The sequence below is a fragment of the Ictidomys tridecemlineatus genome, chromosome 6, assembly GCF_052094955.1.
Source record: "Ictidomys tridecemlineatus isolate mIctTri1 chromosome 6, mIctTri1.hap1, whole genome shotgun sequence".
Classification (NCBI taxonomy): domain Eukaryota; kingdom Metazoa; phylum Chordata; class Mammalia; order Rodentia; family Sciuridae; genus Ictidomys; species Ictidomys tridecemlineatus.
The window spans coordinates 162,605,141-162,623,759 of NC_135482.1; the positions used below are offsets into that span (position 1 = coordinate 162,605,141).

At 33.8% G+C, this 18,619-nt stretch overlaps 1 protein-coding gene across 4 annotated transcripts in view; it reads left to right on the forward strand.

Moving 5' to 3' along the window:
- Nucleotides 1-18,619, forward strand: part of Fndc3a (fibronectin type III domain containing 3A) — a 158,540-nt gene that overhangs the window by 75,837 nt on the left and 64,084 nt on the right. For 3 of the 4 annotated variants that reach the window (XM_040281536.2, XM_013360742.4, XM_040281535.2), the window contains exon 4: nucleotides 17,226-17,302. In XM_040281536.2, the coding sequence (XP_040137470.2) occupies nucleotides 17,226-17,302 (77 nt within the window). Of the gene's footprint in view, nucleotides 1-12,962; nucleotides 13,116-17,225; nucleotides 17,303-18,619 lie in introns of those variants that run through there. The other variant, XM_013360743.4, reaches the window with a different exon arrangement.

Genomic DNA, 18,619 nt, shown 5'->3' on the forward strand with positions numbered 1-18,619 from the left:
ACTTGGGCACTTTTTCTTTTTAACCTCTGTGGCCTTAATATTTGATCCTGATAGAATTTGCGTCATTGATCCATATTGTTGCTGTGTGATGTCAACATGTGGGTGTTTAGTTATTGAAACATGGTTAACCTAATGTGCTGCAGTAAATCTCAAGTACTATTTCCTACTAGAACAACAAAGAATGATTCATCTTTGCTCACATTAAACTGGCACTAAAAATAGTAGTATTCACAACTTGCTGTGCATCCATGCACATCAATATCACAGCCTTTGTGGATTTCTAACAAGAACACTAAAAATAACTTCATGTTTACAAAGAGGTACTTGGTAAACAAGACTCCTACTTCAAGTTCTCTATTTATATGCAGTTCAATTTAGTGCTAAAAGTAGACTCTGACCATAATATGATAGACATTCTTCAGATTTTTTCTATATAATGTGTTTATCACACATTTAGATATCTGGTACATCTAAATGCATAGACAAATTATAGACATTTTTCAGTTACCTGTATATAAGTGAAATTATCTATAATTCTGAATTATACTTTGGCCAGTAATTTTTTAAAGAGTAATTTTTTTTCTAAGGAAAAGTCTCTAAACATGTAAGCATAAATAATAACTTTGATCTTTTCTCTCCTGTAACTTACTGCCTTATTAATTCTTGGAGAAGAGGCCTGTACTAATGGCCTGTCAGATGTAAGTAAATATTGCCAAGTGTGTTATATAGTCTTAATAAATAAGCATCCCCTATGAATATTCCAGTTTTTCTAGAACAGTTCTAGTTTATACCTTTCATCTTGTTATCTGACTGGTTTATTTAACATTTGTCTCAGATTTGTCATTTTTTTTTAAAGAATGATTTTTTTTAAGTTGTCAATGGACCTTTATTTTATTCATTTATACGTGGTGCTAAGACTCGAACCCAGAGCCTCACACATGCTAGGCAAGTGCTCTACCACTGAGCCACAACCCCAGCCACAACCTCAGATTTGTCATTTTTAACAGAGAATTATTAGTAGTTCCATTAAGATAAACTGTCATAAATTAGGTCGACCACCATTTTGCAGGTCCCACTTCTGCCTTGTTCTCATCTAGTAAGTAGTTTTTCCATCATTTGAGTGTTCACTTTAACTATGGTAAAATCTTAAACACAACCAGGATAAATCTCTCTCTTTTCCTGATCCTTGCCAAAAGAGTGTCAAATATGGCAGTTAAAGTACATGGTAGTAAAATGAATACACTTAGTGTCTTATCCCATTTTTTTTTTTTACTCAGTACCTCAGACTTGAGTGATATAAAATATATACATATTATTTCTTGATTCTGGAGTGTTTAAAGTCCACGATTGAGGGTCTGTATCGAGTGAAGGTCTCTTCTTACAGCAGATATCATGGTGGATGGCACCACTCAGGGCTCTCTTTCTTTTTTAAAACCACTAGTCCTATCATGGGAATCCTACCCTTATGACTTCATCTATTTATATTTATCTCCCAAAGACCCAGCCTCTGAGTGCCGTCAACATATGAATTTGAGGATTAGGTTTCAAACACATAAATTTTGAGGGAACAGTTTGAAACCTTAGCACTTTGAGTCTCATGGTAGTTGCAGAAGTATTTGGTGCCGCTGCCCCTGCTGGCCACTTGGTGTCAGTAGACTATCAACTGGAGGAACCAGTAGAAATCATAGGTTACAAGAATGTGAACTACATTAAGAAAATAATTTAAATATTCCTGTCTTAGTTATATAAAAATATTCTGAATATTTTTTAATTTATTGCATAAATTTATGATTATATTACTTTTATTATTTTACAATAAACTCTTTCAGCAATAATGAGCTCCAAAAAACATATCTAAATTTAGTGAAACACTTGAAAGAATTACAACTAAAGTAAGCAATAGGGAATTAAATTGACCAAATTATGTTGTGTGCATGTATGTATATGTAACAACAAATCCCTCTAATATGTATAATAATATAATAATAATGCACCAGTAAAAACTTTTTAAAAAAAAGTTCAGTGGGATTTATTTGTAAAAATAATTAAAGTATTTTATTGTCCATGAAAAAAAAAATTTTCAGACCTAAATATTTGTGCATTTCATAAGAAAAAATAGTAATAGTAATATCATCCTCCACTTAGCAGAATTTATTCCAGGCTTACCAGACAGCAAGCACCTCAGAAACAAAAATATTTTCATAATATAAACATTATAATCTTAAAATATATGGGTTGGGGTTGGGGCTCAGAGGTAAAGTGCTCACTTAGCACATGTGAGGCCCTGAGTTCGATCCTCAGCACTACCTAAAAGTAAATAAATAAATACATAAATAAATAAAATAAAGGTATTATGTCCATCTACAACTAAAAAATTTTTTTTAAATATTATGGAAAGGAGTCAGTTGAAGTATCAGCAGTTCAAATTTATATCAAACATAAGATACAATAGTATAGGCAGTTTGATGAAAAAATATAAATCTTTTTCCAAAATTTGGGGAAATCTCATCAGTCTAAGAAATAGGAAAAATAAGGATACTGTGATTTTTTTTCACATTATAAAATTTATTCAGTTTAAAGGTCTTTTTTAAATTCTGAAGTTTAATACTTCCTACTGAAGTTATAATATTTGAAGATGAAATATTCTCTCATTGTAAGGTGATGTGATAAAAACAAGATAGACTCCCTTCTGTTTGTCCTTAATTTCTTCTTTCCTTTAATATCTTTACTTGGCCTAATTTTAAAAAAATGGTTGGTGATTCACTAGACTTCATTTTGAAATTTCACTGGTACACAAAATCAATGCTTAGAACATAGTACATAAGAAAACAGCCATCTGTATTGACCATTCTGTAGTTAATACCTAGTCTCCTAGCCTCCCCCATCCCCCAATTCACCTATAATATATCTGGCTTTAGAATGATTCTCACATTAGCTTTCTGTTGGTATGATCATATAAAGTATAATTTTTTAAAATTAATACTGTATAATTTAAATAAAGGAGAAAATTATAGAGAAAGAAATTATGAGGCAAGATGACTAAAGCCTCTGGAAGGCAAAAGAAGAAAAACATGACAAAAAGAAAAAGGAACAAGATTTGGTTTGTGCTCAAGGACAAAATTCTTATCCTTTGCTCACGTTATCTTCCTGAAGTCATTTGCATTTATTATTGTCAATCATCTCCCAGCAATAGACATCCTCCTGGAACTCTTGGTTAGTAGCATTCAGTGCCCTCTCCCTGGTACTTTGACTCTGTGAACATGCATCATTAATGGCCTAAGATACCTGAGCTTACACATGTTATTTAGATACTTATGCAGAACATATATCTTAATGCTGCCTCAAGAATCAGGGACATGTAATAGAGTCAGTCCTTTGAGGAATCAGATAAAATTTTGTAGAGGAGAAAGAAAGATGCATTTCACATCCCTGCCCTATTATATTTTAATCATCCAAAATTACTCTTTGCTGAGCTATATGAGTCTGCTGCTTAAATTTTCTGACATGCAGATGACTGAGACTTTGTATTACAATCAAAATGCAGCCATAATAAATAGCTGATCTTGTTTACTTATTGCCATGGGGAAAAAGTCATTTCAACTTTTTTAATAATTCTATATTTATTCTAGCAAATATTCACTTTTCCATGGTCATCAGATATTATGTCAAGCATGGCCCACTAGTGACATAGCTATTTTCTATTTATTATCTCAATCCATGCAAGAACTGGGGAAATCATTTCAACTTTTTAAAAGTTGTTTCTGCAAGTCAACTAGTTTGACTGCCTTAGATGTTTATTTTGCAATTCTTTTGGAATGTACATTGCTTAAAGTGTTGGAATTAATTGTTGCTTTACTGAATTTTTCCCACTTTAGTTTTTTTTTTTTTTTCCCAAGCCAAACCATTAGGGTCATGCTGTGTGCAGTATGAGCCATACTTGATCTGCAGAGGACTAGTTTGACAGTGCAATCATAGCATTTAATTTTAATCAGAGCATTTCATTTCACACAAACCAAAGTACATTTATTGACCAACTCTAGTTATAGCATAAGACCAGCCTCACTTCTTATTTTTTATTATTTTTTCTATGTTAAGTTTCCCTTTAATTTGTTATCCATTGTGTTTTGTGTTTTTACTGCTTTTTGGTTTAGGTTGCCTTCAGTATCTTTGAGAACAAGTTTGACCATTGACTGTTTTCCACACAATATCATTTCCATACATGTTTCTTACTAGAAACTTAGACTCTTTCTTCACAACATTTAGTGAGACATATTTGAGTGTATTTTACTTTATTATAGTTATATGTAGCTGACATATATTTGAGGTGAATTGTGTTGGATCTTCTAACCAAATGGTAGGACTTTTCAGTGTGTTTCATGTGTTCTAGGAGTTTTTAATGCCTACTTTCTGTACCATTCTAACAAAACTTACCTCTGTATCCTTAATATTGTCACAGTTACCAGAGAGCTCTAAAACTCAGTATAACTGAAAGGTCCTTGAAAGTAGGAACCTTGTCAGTAAGACTGAGTATTAGAGCTCTCTGGTATTATACTTGTGGTTCCTACTTTCAAGGACCTTTTAGTAATACTAAGGAAAATGTTATTGTATGTTTGTTTCCTAAAGACCTTCTTATTTAGATAATCTGCATCCAATGATTTTGCTATAGGAAAAAAATCTTAGAGGATGCATTGAGGTTGCATAGTTTTCATTTTTCATTCTTTCCTGAATATGACAATTTTAGCAAATTTTAGTAATTCATAAGCAATTAATTACTTAATAGCCAAACTTGTTCTGAAAGATAACTGAAGAGATACATGTAGCACCAAAACCAAAAAGAAGTAAAAGCACAAAACACAACTTATGACAAATTAAAGAGAAAATAAATATCGAAAATGTACCTGCTTTTTATTATCATAACATTGTCTCAAGTGTTTTGCAGAGACCTTTCTTAATAGCATGATATATCATAGCAGTTGTTTGAAGTTAACTAGCATTCCTTAAACAATTGATTTTCAGGTAGTCTTGTCAAGATGAGCACTAACACTATTCTTGGGTGACATTGCTTATACACTCAGTTGTGTAGTAAGTACTGTAGCACTTCACAAATATGAAGTCATTTAGTCTGCATTATATTCTTATGAATATATATAACTATTATATATAATATGTAATTTTATGTAACATATATTTTTTATTCCATTTTATAGGTGAGGAAACTAAATTACAAAAAGATCAAGTAATTTGTAAGGTCTCATAGCCATAAGCTATTATTAGAGTTAAATGAACTAGCTCAGAAGTTCATGCTTCTAACCACTTCTTATGCTGGTTCTGTTGTTAAGTCTATAACAAATATTACAAATTATTGTAAAATGAATGGTAAAATAGCACAATAATACCAGTTCACTTGAAAATATTTTGATGCAAGTGAAAAAAAAATGTGATTCACTCAGTATTGACAAGTATAGACTGGTATTTTATTAGTTTAAGCAACACCACCTGCTTCATGGCAAGCATAGCAGGCCATAGTCATAGCTTAGACTTGTCTCATAAATAATAAAGAATCAGTTGTGGGTTTTAAGCAAAGGAGAAAACAGATTTGTTTTATAGATCATTTTAGCAGTAATGTGAGATATATTGATTGCTAGGGACTGGGGTTAATGAGTTGCATTAGGAGACTGGTAGAATAGTTCTGGAAAGACATGAGTATCTCTAAGACACTAGCAATAGAATAAGAAAATATGGATTTGAAAAATATTTGGGAGACTATCAGGACTTCCAAACAGCTGGTATGGGGAAATAAAAGTCTAGGAACTCTCAAGTTTCTCTGTTGAGGTAGAAATTTAACCTTATCGTTAAGAAAAAAAAAAAAAAGTAGTGGAGTGAGTATTGATGGAAGAATAATTTTGAGTTTCATGTGTACTGACTGTTACAGGCCTAGAGCTCATGAGAAAGGTCTGAATGAGATATATTACTATACATTTTCAGGAGAGTAAAGAAGGTCACCTTAAAGAGATCATGTAGAGTAACAAAAGAAGCAAGCCAAAAGCAAAACTCTCAGGAAAACCAAATGTAGAGGAAGAACAGAAGATAATTCCTTAAGGAATTGAAAAGGATCTGATCAGAAGATAAAAGGGGAACCAGGAAAGACTAGTATTTCAAGTGTTAAGGAGGAATAATTGGAGAGTTGTCAGCAATAACAATTGGATTTGGCAAATAAGAATTTTATCTTAATCACTGTTGCCACTATAATCTAAGAATGTTCTGGGTGTGACTGCAGTGGATTGATGTAATTTTGAAGAACTTCAGTTTCATTTGGTAGACTGGATGCTCTGGGAAAACATCTTCTTATAAAACAAGATCTTCCGTAAGATAATTTTAATTGCATTGCTTTGCCCACAAGAAGAGGCTCATCCCAAGAGTTGGGATTCATGAAATAATTGCTGAGACAATTGGTGATCCATTTCTATTTAAAATGGAATTAGACCCTTTCCTCAGAACTTACCCAAAAGTCAGTTCTCAAAGAATTACATGTGAAAGGATAGATGTAAAAATAATACTAAAGGACGACTAGCATGGTAACACGCTTATGTAATCCCAGTGATTCAGGAGCCTGAGATAGGAGGATCAAAGGTTCAAGGATGTCTCAACAACTTCGTAAGACCCTGGGGTTGTAGCTTAGTGGTAGAACATGTGAGGCACTGTATTCAGTCCTCATCACCACATAAAAAAATAAATGAACAAAATAAAGGTATCGTGTTCATCTATAACTACAAAAAAAATAGAAAAGACTAGGAATATAGCTTGGTGACAAAGCATTCCTAGATTCAATCCCCAATACTAAATAAATAAGAACAACTTTTTAAAAAGGAGATTATCTATTATTATGGAATACAGAGAGATTTCTTTAGACACAGACACAATGCTATCAAAATATTAGTATATTTGATTCCATTACAATTAAGAATTTCTGTACATCATAATTAAATAAAAACGAATCATAAACTAGAAGAACATATTTTCAGCCAGTTTAACCCTAAAGAATGAATACCCAGAAAACTCAAAAACTCTTATCAATCTATTTAAAAAGAGTTCAAAAATGGATTATATTGGGCTGGGATTGTGGCTCAGCGGTAGAGTGCTCGCCTAGCATGGGTGGGACCTGGGTTTGATCCTCCACACCACATAAAAGTAAAGGCATTTGTGTTGTGTCCATCTACACCTAAAAACTGAATGTTTTTTAAAAATGGATTATATTGGGCTGCGAATGTGGCACAAGCGGTAGTGCGCTCGCCTGGCATGTGCGGGGTGCTGGATTCGATCCTCAGCACCACATAAAAATAAAATGAAGATGTTATGTCTACCAAAAACTAAAAAATAAATATTAAAAATATCTCTCTCTCTCTCTCTCTCTCTCTCTCTCTCTCTCAGAAAAAAAAGGATTATAGACATGGACTAGGTGATATAAAATAAGATCAAAGTGAAGTTGCAAAAATTTTTAAAATCTGAATGCCAAGTAGTAGTGACACTGAATCATTAGAACCTCTTATACATGATTGACTAATGGGAATATAAGTTGATATACTCAGTAAAATTATTTGGCACTGTCTTATGAAAATTAATATTCCCATCACCCAGCATTTCTCCTCCTAGGTATACAGAGTACCTTAACTATGTGGGTTGAGACATACAGAAATAGCCTCAATGTTCTGTCTAAAGCATTTGATTCTTTTCTCCCTCTCTTTTACTTCCTTAGTGATGTCATTAAGTCTCATGGGTTAAAAACCTGTCTACCACCAAAGACTGGAATTTATATCTCCATCACCTTGATTAAAACAAGGATTATCTCCATCTCAGACAATTAAGCCAACAGCCTGCTACATGAGATCTTTTTAGGTGCTTGCTAGACATTTGAATATGTATCACATCCAAATCTGAATACCTGATTGTTCCCCAGTCTGTTTCATTCAGTTTGGTGCTATTACAAAAGTACTGCTATGAACATTCTAAATCCTACCCTTTGGTGATATATATAAGCATTTTCATTGCCCATATACTTAATGGAAGTATAGGGTATGCATTTGTTCAGCTCTGCCAGTTTTCCCAAGTATTGTACTATATTCCCACCACTAATATGTGAGTCAGGTGAATTTTTTTTTTAATTTTATAATTCAGATAATATCTTAAAATCCAGCCATGGCTACCCATTTCAAAGTAAAGCCAAAGTTCTCACAATAATCTACAAGGACCTGATGGAATCTCATTCACTTCCATCTTTCCCAGTGCTACCTCACTCCTTTTCTCCTCCTCACATATTCTGCTCTCATGACACTGGTGTCCTTGCTATGTCTTGAATGCTTTAGTTGTATAGTGGGGAGATATGTTGCTACGTATTTGTACATGCACACAATATATTATTCTACTGTGTAGAATAATCTTCCTTCAGACATTAACATGATTCATTGCCTCCCACCTTTCTTTCTCATCTGCTCAAAAGTCACCTTCTCAGTGAAATCTAAATTGATACCTGTATTTTAAGATGCAATTTTCAGTCTCCCCCATCACCACTAGCTCATCTTGGTACTCAGTCATCTGCACCCTGGTCCTTTTCTCCCCTCCTCCATAACATTTATCACCTTCAAACATATTCCCAACATATATGTTCTTGAATCTATATGGTTTACTTGGATATTATTTTTTTATTTATTTCTCATGTTATTAATTATTTTCTTTCCCTCAGTATAAACTCTAAAAGGGCAGGGATTTTTGTCCTTTTTCATTTAATGATATAGCCAAAGTATCCAAAACAGTATCTGGCACTTTGTAGACATTCTACATGTGTTTGTTGATGAACAGTAAGTGAATGATAACAAACATCAATAACCAAAAAAAAAAAAAAAATTTAACTGGAAAAAAATCCCAAAGTTAGTGATAGAATAAAGAAATTATAGTTATTTATATGAAGTAGTAAATGAAAATGAGGAAGCTACAATTACAGGACCCTACATGTTCGATCCTCAGCACCACATAAAAACAAATAAATAAAATAAAGTTATTGTGTCCAACTACAACTGAAAAAAATATTAAAAAAAAAAAATCAAGTTACTGCTGGGCACAATGACGCACACCTGTAATCCCAGCAGCTTGAGAGGCAAAGACAGGAGGATTGCGAGTTCAAAACTAGCCTTAGTAATGGTGAGGTGCAAAGCAACTCAAGTGAGACCTAAATAAAATACAAAATAGGGGATGTGGCTCAGTGGTTGAGTGCCCCTGAATTCAATCCCCGGGACCCAAAAAAGAAAGAGAAAAAAAAAAGTAAGTTACTTAAGATGCTTAATTTTTAAGACTCAAAAGCGAGCAAATTAACGTCATTTAGAGGTATACATGATTTCTTTTTAGAAAGTTTTTTCCTCTGGGGATTGAACCCAAAGTGTCGTGCATGCTAGGTAAACATTCTACCACTGAACCATACCTTTAGCCTAGAAAACTATTTGTAAAAGAAGGGTAATAATAAAATAAAAAATCAGAATAGTGGAGACTGCACAAAGTGATTGGATGGTAAAGGAGTAAATGGACCCAACACTTGTGGACTGTTTTTTTGTCTTGGATAGTAGGTATGAGGTAGTCACTTTAATGTGTCTAATGACTTTTACTATTTTCCTTTGTATGAATCAAACTTTTGTTAATAATTTAAAATGAATATAAGGTCAGAAAATAAAGTCTGTTCATGTTAATTTTTAGAAGATTGATTAAAGCTGGGCGCAGTGGTACACGCGCCCAGCTTTAATCCCAGCAACTCAAGAGGCTGAGGCAGGAGGATCACGAGTTGAAAGTCAACCTCAGCAATTTAGTGAGGCCCTAATTAACTTAGTGAGAGCCTGTCTCAAAATAAAATATTAAAAGGACTAGGAATGTGGCTCAGTGGTTAAGCACCCCTGGGTTCAGTCTCTGGTAACAAAAAAAAAAAAAAAAAAAAAGATTGATGAAGAGTGATAGCTGATGGTATCACAGGGGGAAAAAAGGTGTTATTATTTCTTGGAAAGGGGTAGTGTATATTTGAAACTTTATCATGTTTGTGGGCACAGAAGAGTTCAGAGAGGTTGAACAGAAGGAGAAAGTGAAAATGCAGAGATGAGTGATGAAGCAAAGGATCAGATAAAAATAGAAGTAGAAAGATACCTTTGACAGTGCTTTTGAAAATAGAGGGAAGAGGTAAGAAAAGTTTGTAAATAACCTTGAAAGAATTCAGTTACACGTTGAGAGAGATGGTTGAGGTCAGGTGGAAAGATCTTCAAGCATAGTGAAGATTTCTAATAATCTCTCTAGAAAACAAGATAGGGACCAGGGATAGATTGCTGAAATGATTCTTGAGCAGTGCTAACAGCTGAATAACATTGGAGATAACCAAATTAACAAATATGCCAATCTGAATACCACTTTATTTCTGTTGTTCAGATTTAAGAAAAGAGAAGGTATTTATATGATTAAGATTAGAAATTTTGTGGGGAGGAGAAGTGAAAAGAAGATATGAATGGGAAAGGAAGCCAGCAGGCTATAAAGAGTTTGTTTTCAGGAGAAAAGAGGAGATCATAATGACAAAGAATAAAAGTTATAAAGGAAAGAGAACTGGAGAGGTGAAAGATAAGGTGACCAGAAACTAAAACAAGACAGTTAAAGATTTTAAAGATGATTTAGTGGAATTCTAAATAATAAGTTCCAAGATATGTCTTTGAACATAATTTACTGAAAACAGAGTAAAAGAATTGAGTTCAAGAAATTTTAAGCGTAGAGTTTTTTGTTGTTGTTTAGGGTTTTGTTTGTTTATGTTGGTTGTTTTATGGTCCCTGGGAATCAAACCCAGGCCCTCATGCATGCCATTGGAGCAGCACTTTACCACTGAGTCACTTACCCAGTCTCAAGCCTGGGGGAGGGGGATGTCCTATTTTTTTAATTGGTGCATTATAGTTGTATAGTGGGGAGATATGTTGCTACGTATTTGTACATGCACACAATATATCATTCCCAATATCATAACTCATTGTCAAAGTTCTTAGTAAACTAGACTGAGTATGACAGCTGTGAAAATGGAAAGAAGGTGGTATACACACATTCCATGATCTCAAGGGAAAAGAAACTTTAGCCTGAAACAGGAATAATGGTAATGAGAAGCAGCCTCTACCTAGAAACTTCCAGCATTGCCTCAGGAGAGGATAGGGAGCTGCTGGGGAAAGTGTGCTGGGACGCCCAGGTTTCATAAAGGCAGCACAGGAAGTGTTCTGTGTTAGGACTAGGATTTCAGGGAATTTATTTGTAGTGGGGAAAAGAGTTCTAGTGAGTACAACAGGAAGAATTGAGAAGGACATCATCAGTTGAAGAGATTCCAAAAATGGAAATATAACTGTGTGAATGTGAGCCAAAATGAGAAAGTGGGCTACAGGGGCTTGCTTTTTGTTTTAGGGGTGGATGGTCAGAGGCAGGTTTAGGTTTACAGAGGCTTGATGTAACTTTGACTATGAAACTACTCCAAAGTCTTCCACTTCAGGGCGCCCTACATTTTAATGGGAACTTGGAAGTAAACAATTACATTTCCTTGCTTGTAAAAAACAGTCCTTTGTTTTCTTTATCTCCCAGGAGCTATCTACCTATTCCTCCAAGTTACTTCTTGACAGGTTTTTTTCCATCCTTTTAGGAGACACGGGGTATTTGGATATGGCTTACCCTTTTTAAAATATAACATTATCATTAGATAAATCTGCCTTTCCCTTACTGTGTGCCCTTGTCAAGTTACTTATCTGTAGTTTGCTTCTTACCTATTAGATCCTACTTCAATTGTGAAGATTGAGTTCTGAAACACAAAGCAAAGCACTCCAAATGATGCCTGGCACATATTCTGCATTATATGATTATCGTTTTTTTTAAAACATATGATGATCATACTTTTACTTATAAAGACTATCCTTTATTGAGTGGCATCATCCAATGTACTTAGTGTTTAAATTTATCCAACTTGATTCTCATAACAATGCTATGAGGTTGTTTATTTTAACTTCTTCACAGAAAGAAACTAAGATCCAAAGGAGCAGTAACTTGTCTTGCTAGTAAATATTGAAGCTGTTATTAAAACATTTACTTTAATACCAAAATCCATTTTCTTCCACTGTACAATTTATTGTAAATCACAATCATTATTTGTATATTTGTGTTAACTAATAAATTTCCTCTGAACTTACTAATACCATAAAGTAATGAAAGGCCTCCTTAAAGTTCTTAAGTCTTCTTCTCTTGTAGCTAAATATTAGTATCTTTCCTGGTCTCTACTTATTCTTAAAACATAAATCAGATCCTGTCTTTTCATACTTAATGGATTGGAGTGAGAATGCCATCCACTAATCATCTATTTTAATATCCATTTTAAATCTTTATAAACAGAAAAAGAAGACAGACATAACAATAAAAGTGCTAGCCTTTAGTAGCTAGAGAAACAAATACCAGCCTGCAGTATAAAACCCACCTTTTAGGAACATGTCAGTCAGGCCTGTTCTAAATTCTTTATACAATTCTTTGTGTACTGTGGACATTCCTTAAGGATTAAAATGTAGAGTGGATTAAGTTACTCAGAGGCATTTCAAACAAATATCTTTTAAATCAATAAATAATTTACATTTATTTCAAACTAGTAAGTGAAAAATGAGCAGCAGGATGGGTGAATAAAGGAGAAAATCTTGCTTTCAGGGGTATTATCAGTAATTAGAGAATTGCTTTACATCAAATATTTATTTCTATAAGGTGTATTTTGATGAGCTTTTAAATTGTTTCATAAGAAAGTTTGAAAGATGGTCACTTTCAGTGCAACGGCAGTAAAACTCATTGACTAATTTTCTGTGTCAGAAATGGTGCAAGAAGAATGTTTCCTCCCCCGTTTCCTTTTGCTCTCCCGGTCACAGCAGGTCACGTGACATCTATCACGTGACTCGGTCAAAGGATCTTTTCCTCTTACAGCTTTGCAAAAAAAAAAAAAAGGCTAAGCCGTTCTCCAATTAAAGCTGTTAACGTGTACTACGCTGTTTCCTTGTTGGATTTTCTTGTTCTCTGCTGCTACTGTAAAAACAAAATGAGTGGTAAGATTTGCTGGTTTTGAAAATTTGCTTTTATTTTAAAACATAAAAAACATTGTATTAATCTGAAGTCTTGCGGCGTGGTTTTTTGAATAGATGCCAAAATATAATCTCTATAAAATATTTTAAATTGTTGCTATGTAGTTTTAAGAAGATTAGTCTCTATGTTGAGTTAGACTGATTTTATATTCCACAGTATATCCCATTTTGGACTCTTTATTTTACTACGTTTTTCTTATTAAAACGAAAATATGAAAATTGGCATCAGATTATTTGGAAGCCATTGTGAAAGCCTGCTTGCAAAGAGAATGTGTAGCACGTCAGCAGTCAGCAGCCCGTTGCATTTTAAGAATTTAAATGCTTTGACAAATTCGAAGTTTTTTTTAAAAAAAAATTGCTCTTAAACATGAATATGCATTAACAAAGAAAAATAAAGAAGAACTTCACTTATAATAGATGAAAATCTTATGTATTAGCACTTTTAAGAATTGAGGTGGAGAGGTTCCCAAATTTAAGACAGTTGCTGAATAGAATTATTTTCTCTTCTGCAGGTTTTTAGGATAGGAAATGTACCCCTAAAAAATAATGAATAACTATAATTTGGAGTAGATTTTGCTCAAAATAGGTAGAATCTGAAGGAGCTGCTTGGTGTATCCATAGTTGTTTCAATATAGCTAGCTATTCTTATGTGAAGTGTGCATTTAATGATACAGTCTATAATATATTTAGCTTCTTCCATGGGGCCAAATCTCCCTTGCTGCATACAAATTTATATCAGTCTGTAATTAATCTTTTAAAACTTCTTAAATTAAAAAATATTGTTGGAATAAAGGAAGCAATCAAACATTTGCATTATTAAATATGCCTGGCTTTATTTAGGGTTTTGCTACCATAAACAGCAAGGGCAAGAGAAATAATGCTATAAAAATTGTTCTGAACATCATACTCATATTTACTATATTTATATATTGTGGGTTTACATTTTCATTGTTGAATCTTATTTCATACTAGTGTTTTAAGTACTAAATATGGTACTGATGAAATTGTCTTTTTTTAAAAAAACTTAACCATTTATCATTTCTGCCTCAGAATAAGAAAATTTACTTGCTAGAGTAAAATGATTACATCATAGAGAAGCATATTAATTGGTATTATTCCTGACTACAACTAGTAAGGATTTCTTATTGGTTTACTTTAAGTTAGGTTTATTTTGTTTTGTTTTCAGTATCACACTTAAACATAACTAAAATTATGAACTATTTTAGTCGCTGTCAAAAAGTAACATGGTAGGCTGGGGATATAACTCAGTTGGTAGAGGGCTTGCCTCCCATGCACAAGGCAGTGGGATCAATCCTCAGCACCACCAAAAAAAAAAAAAGTAACATGGTTTGAATTATAGCTACAAGTATTTATATAGTTTCATCTCTATTAAAGGAGGATAACCCAGTGCAAGTATATAGTTTTACCATTTTAAATGTTATCAGCAATAACATTACCAGGCACAGTAGCACACACCTGTAATCCCAACATCCTAAGAGGAGTTCAAGGCTAGCCTCAGAGTTTTTTTGTTTGTTTGATTTTGTTTTTTCTCAATTGTTTTGATACTGGGAATTGAACCTTGGGATGCTTTACCCCTGAGCTAAGTCCCTGCCCTTTTTATTTTGGGACAGAGTCTTGCCAAGTTGCTGAAACTGACCTCAAATTTGGGGTCCTTTTGCCTCAGCCTCCAGATTCACAAGCACCCTGTCTAAAAAGTATTATTTTGAAAGAAGCCTTTCTGCAAAGAAGTGTAAAACAGCATACAAATTTCATGTTGTAAATTAAATTAATAGGTAATATTTGCTTAAACTTAAGAAAATTTTGTTCTCTCGTGGTTTTCAAGGAAATTGAAACAAAGGCAGCCTTAACTCCCCTTTGAGACATTAGAACCTAGCTTAAATTACATCAAATGCCAATATGCATAGTATTTTAATATTTATCCTTAGAAATGAAACTGAGCCTGGTATATTGGCATACACCGGTAATCCCAGCTACTGAGGAGAATCCCATGTTCAAGGCTAGCTTGGGCAATGTAGCGGAGACACTTGTCTGTAAATAAATGGGGTTTTTGTTTGTTTCTTTCTTTTCTTTTTTTTAAGGGGACAGGAATGTAGCTTGTGGTAGAACGCTTGCCTAGCACACATGAGGACCTGAATTTGTCCCCAGTACTGCAAAAGAAGGGGAAAAAAGAAAAGAATAGTGCTTCTGTTTCCACATCTAGAAAATGAGGATAGTGGTGAAATTTCTCTGATAAAATCATTATAGGACAGAAAACTGTATAAAAGGCCTGGCATATAGTATGTTAGTATTAGCTGTGTACAAGTAAGATATTCTAAACAACTTTAGGAATTTGGTAGGCTTGTTTTGAATCAGAGAAGTATTTTGTTGAGAAGTTATTTTCATAGCCAGATATTATAGAGTATAATTCAGTAGTATACATTCCCTCTCCCTCCTTACTTTATCTTAACCACTTCAGTATTTGCTTTCTCCTATCCCTTCTATTCTTTCACCCTTTTCCTTTTTATTTCTCTTTTATCCCTTCTGTTTTCCCTCCATCTTCCCTCTTCACTTTCCTCCAGGCTGCTCCCTTATCTCTCCCCCTTCTCTTCTTACCTTTTTCTTCCTATCCCCTTTTTCTTCCTCTTGCCTTTCTCCTCTCCTTCCCTTTCCCTCTATTCTCACCCCAACCCTGCCTTTCCTTGCCTGTTTAGCATTTCTTCTCCTCTTGTACCCTGTTTTCACATTCTCTTTTTCTTTCCTGCCTACCTCTTGCCTTAACCTTCCCCTCCCCCATCACCATTGTATTGTTTTGTCCTCACCCCTCCCCCTTCCCTAGAAAGGCTGGAATCTGGATTTGCTGGAACCTCCATACTCTTTACTGTTTTCCTAAAGCATGTGTAATATTACCTGTAGTTACATTGACTGGCAGATTTAAATTCTGCATTTAAAAAATGAATCTTTCCCTATTACATTAATTATCAGATTCCTTATTTGCTTAGAAATAAGAGATTTCTTTGAAAAGGTTTCATTTCAAGTGATTAAAACTAGTGGGTGAAAGGATACAGTAGTCTCAAGTTACAAGAAGAAAGGATCTGAAAGTGAGATACTTTTCTAAAAAGTTACTTAAAGCAAGGAAGATTTTAGTTTCTAGAAAGAATAAAACACCTCCAAAATGCTTATATTACTCCCAGAAAAGTGAGAAGAGAAAGTAAACAAGTGATAATATTTGTAAAAATTACTTGGAAAGCATAACACTATAAAAATGAAAGGAAATACAGGATAAAAGAAACATATTTCTGGGGCTTGGGTGTGGCTTAGTGGTGGAATGCTCTCCTAGCACGTGGGAGGCACTGGGTTTGGTCCTCAGCACCACATAAAAATAAAGGTATTGTGCCCACCTACAATTCAAAAATATAAAAAAAGAAAAAAGAAACATTTCTTTTTTAGAACTTTTCAGTGTAAAAATTATATATATATATTTTGGGGGGTAAATATACATACATGACAATTCTCTTTGTTCTTAAACACCCCCAGACATGACTTATATTACATGAGAGTCTTAAACCTAACAAAGCACATGTAAGTATTTTTTAACTATTCTTCTCTTCCCTTTTTTCTTGATTTTTTTTCCCATTACTTTTGAGAATTTAGCTTTTCTATCTTATTGATTTTTTTTTTTTTATATATATGCACAGTTCTGTTTGGTTTTCTCCAGGTCACTGTTTCCAAGTTGCGAAATCATGAGAGTCACCTGGAATATTTATAAAATAAATATAATTATTCAAGATTGTAGTCATTTTAATAAGAATCTCTAGAAGAGCATGTAAATCTTATGTTTTAGTAAGTTCCCCTGGTAACTATTCTCACTAGACAAGCTTGAGAAATGCAAGTGTAGGTAAAAGGTAATTGGTGCTTTTATAAGGCAAACATTAATAACAAGTAAGTCACCTGAGTTTTTTTTTATAGTGATACAGTTACTGTTGGCTTTAGTGTTTAGATAAAATAGTCAATTGTTTTCAACTTTGGCTTGCTAAGCAGTCATGTATTAATGAATCATTTCTCTGACTCATCTAGGTCCTGCTCAGGTTCCAATGATGTCCCCAAATGGTTCTGTGCCTCCTATTTATGTGCCTCCTGGATATGCCCCACAGGTATGTTTTTATGTTATTTTTCTTATTGTATGTATCTAATAGTGATGAGGTTTCTCTCTCTCTGGGGAGGGGGGTACATTGCTTGGGATTGAACCTAGGGCCTCTTGCATGAGGCTCTGCCCAATCCCCAATAAAGTTATTCTTTTTAACTGGTTCTCATGGGGGAAATTACAATGTAAATGCTGACCATCTTTGGTGAATCCATTTATTTAAGTACTTCAGTACATTTGTAAAGGAGAAAAAAAATATATTGGCAGTGCTCACCATTTGGCCTTGTCTTTGGGTACAAAAGAAACTTCATTTTGGAGTTTATATCTCCCTGAGTATGTAACTAATGTTAATTATTTGAGCTGTTGGGGCACCTACACTATCATATTTTTTAATTAATCATTTGCTTAGAAGTAAGCCAAAACAATCCTTCCAATCTTATTCATGCAGTGGTTCTCAGATACTGATAGAAATTATATGGCATATTATGATAAATAGAAGAGAATTTAAATCTGCAGTCCTAAGGGCTGACAGGATCAGAATCACTGCCCAACTATACCTTTTCTGCTCATGTGTTAGCAAGCTCTGTCTTAAAGAAAAGTATGGGACTGGGAATGTATCTCAATGGTCAAGTGCTTGCCTAGGATGCATGAGGCCCTAGGTTTAATCCCCAGTACCACAAAAAAAAAAAAATAAAGACAATGGTTAAAAAAAAGAGAATCAAGTATAGTTAAGTTATATATGCAAGCAAACTGAATTAAGCTCTAGATTTGCCGGGTATTCTTTGAGGACTGAGATTCTGTATAGCCTGCATTTATCACCTTGGAAAAATACTCATTTTCTCTACCTAACACTGAATTTACATTTTAGTTTTGTTCAGACTCTCTCTTTTTTTCTTCCCTAATCATGGCAAAATATTGGTAGGATATTATGGTAGATTCTTGGCTTACTTCATGAAGCACACCACTATATGAACAACAGCAAAAATAATAGTACATGCTGGCTGGGAGAATGGAAGTAAATCTGAAATTGAAAGACAGAAAAGCTGGATCTATATCTTCAAATACTTGCTTGCTCCCAGGCCTTGGGCAAATCACCTTCCTTGAATCTCAGTGCCCTTATTGTAAGATAAGATGATAACATGAGATAACATAGTTCAAAGTACAGTGGGCAAAGGAACTGAACAGACCCTTCTCAAAACAAGAAATATGAATGATCAACAATATATGAAAAAGTATTAAACGTCTCTAACAATTAGAGAAATGTAAATTAAAACTACATTAAGATTCTATCTCACTCCAGCAGAATGGAAGTTATCAAGAATACAAG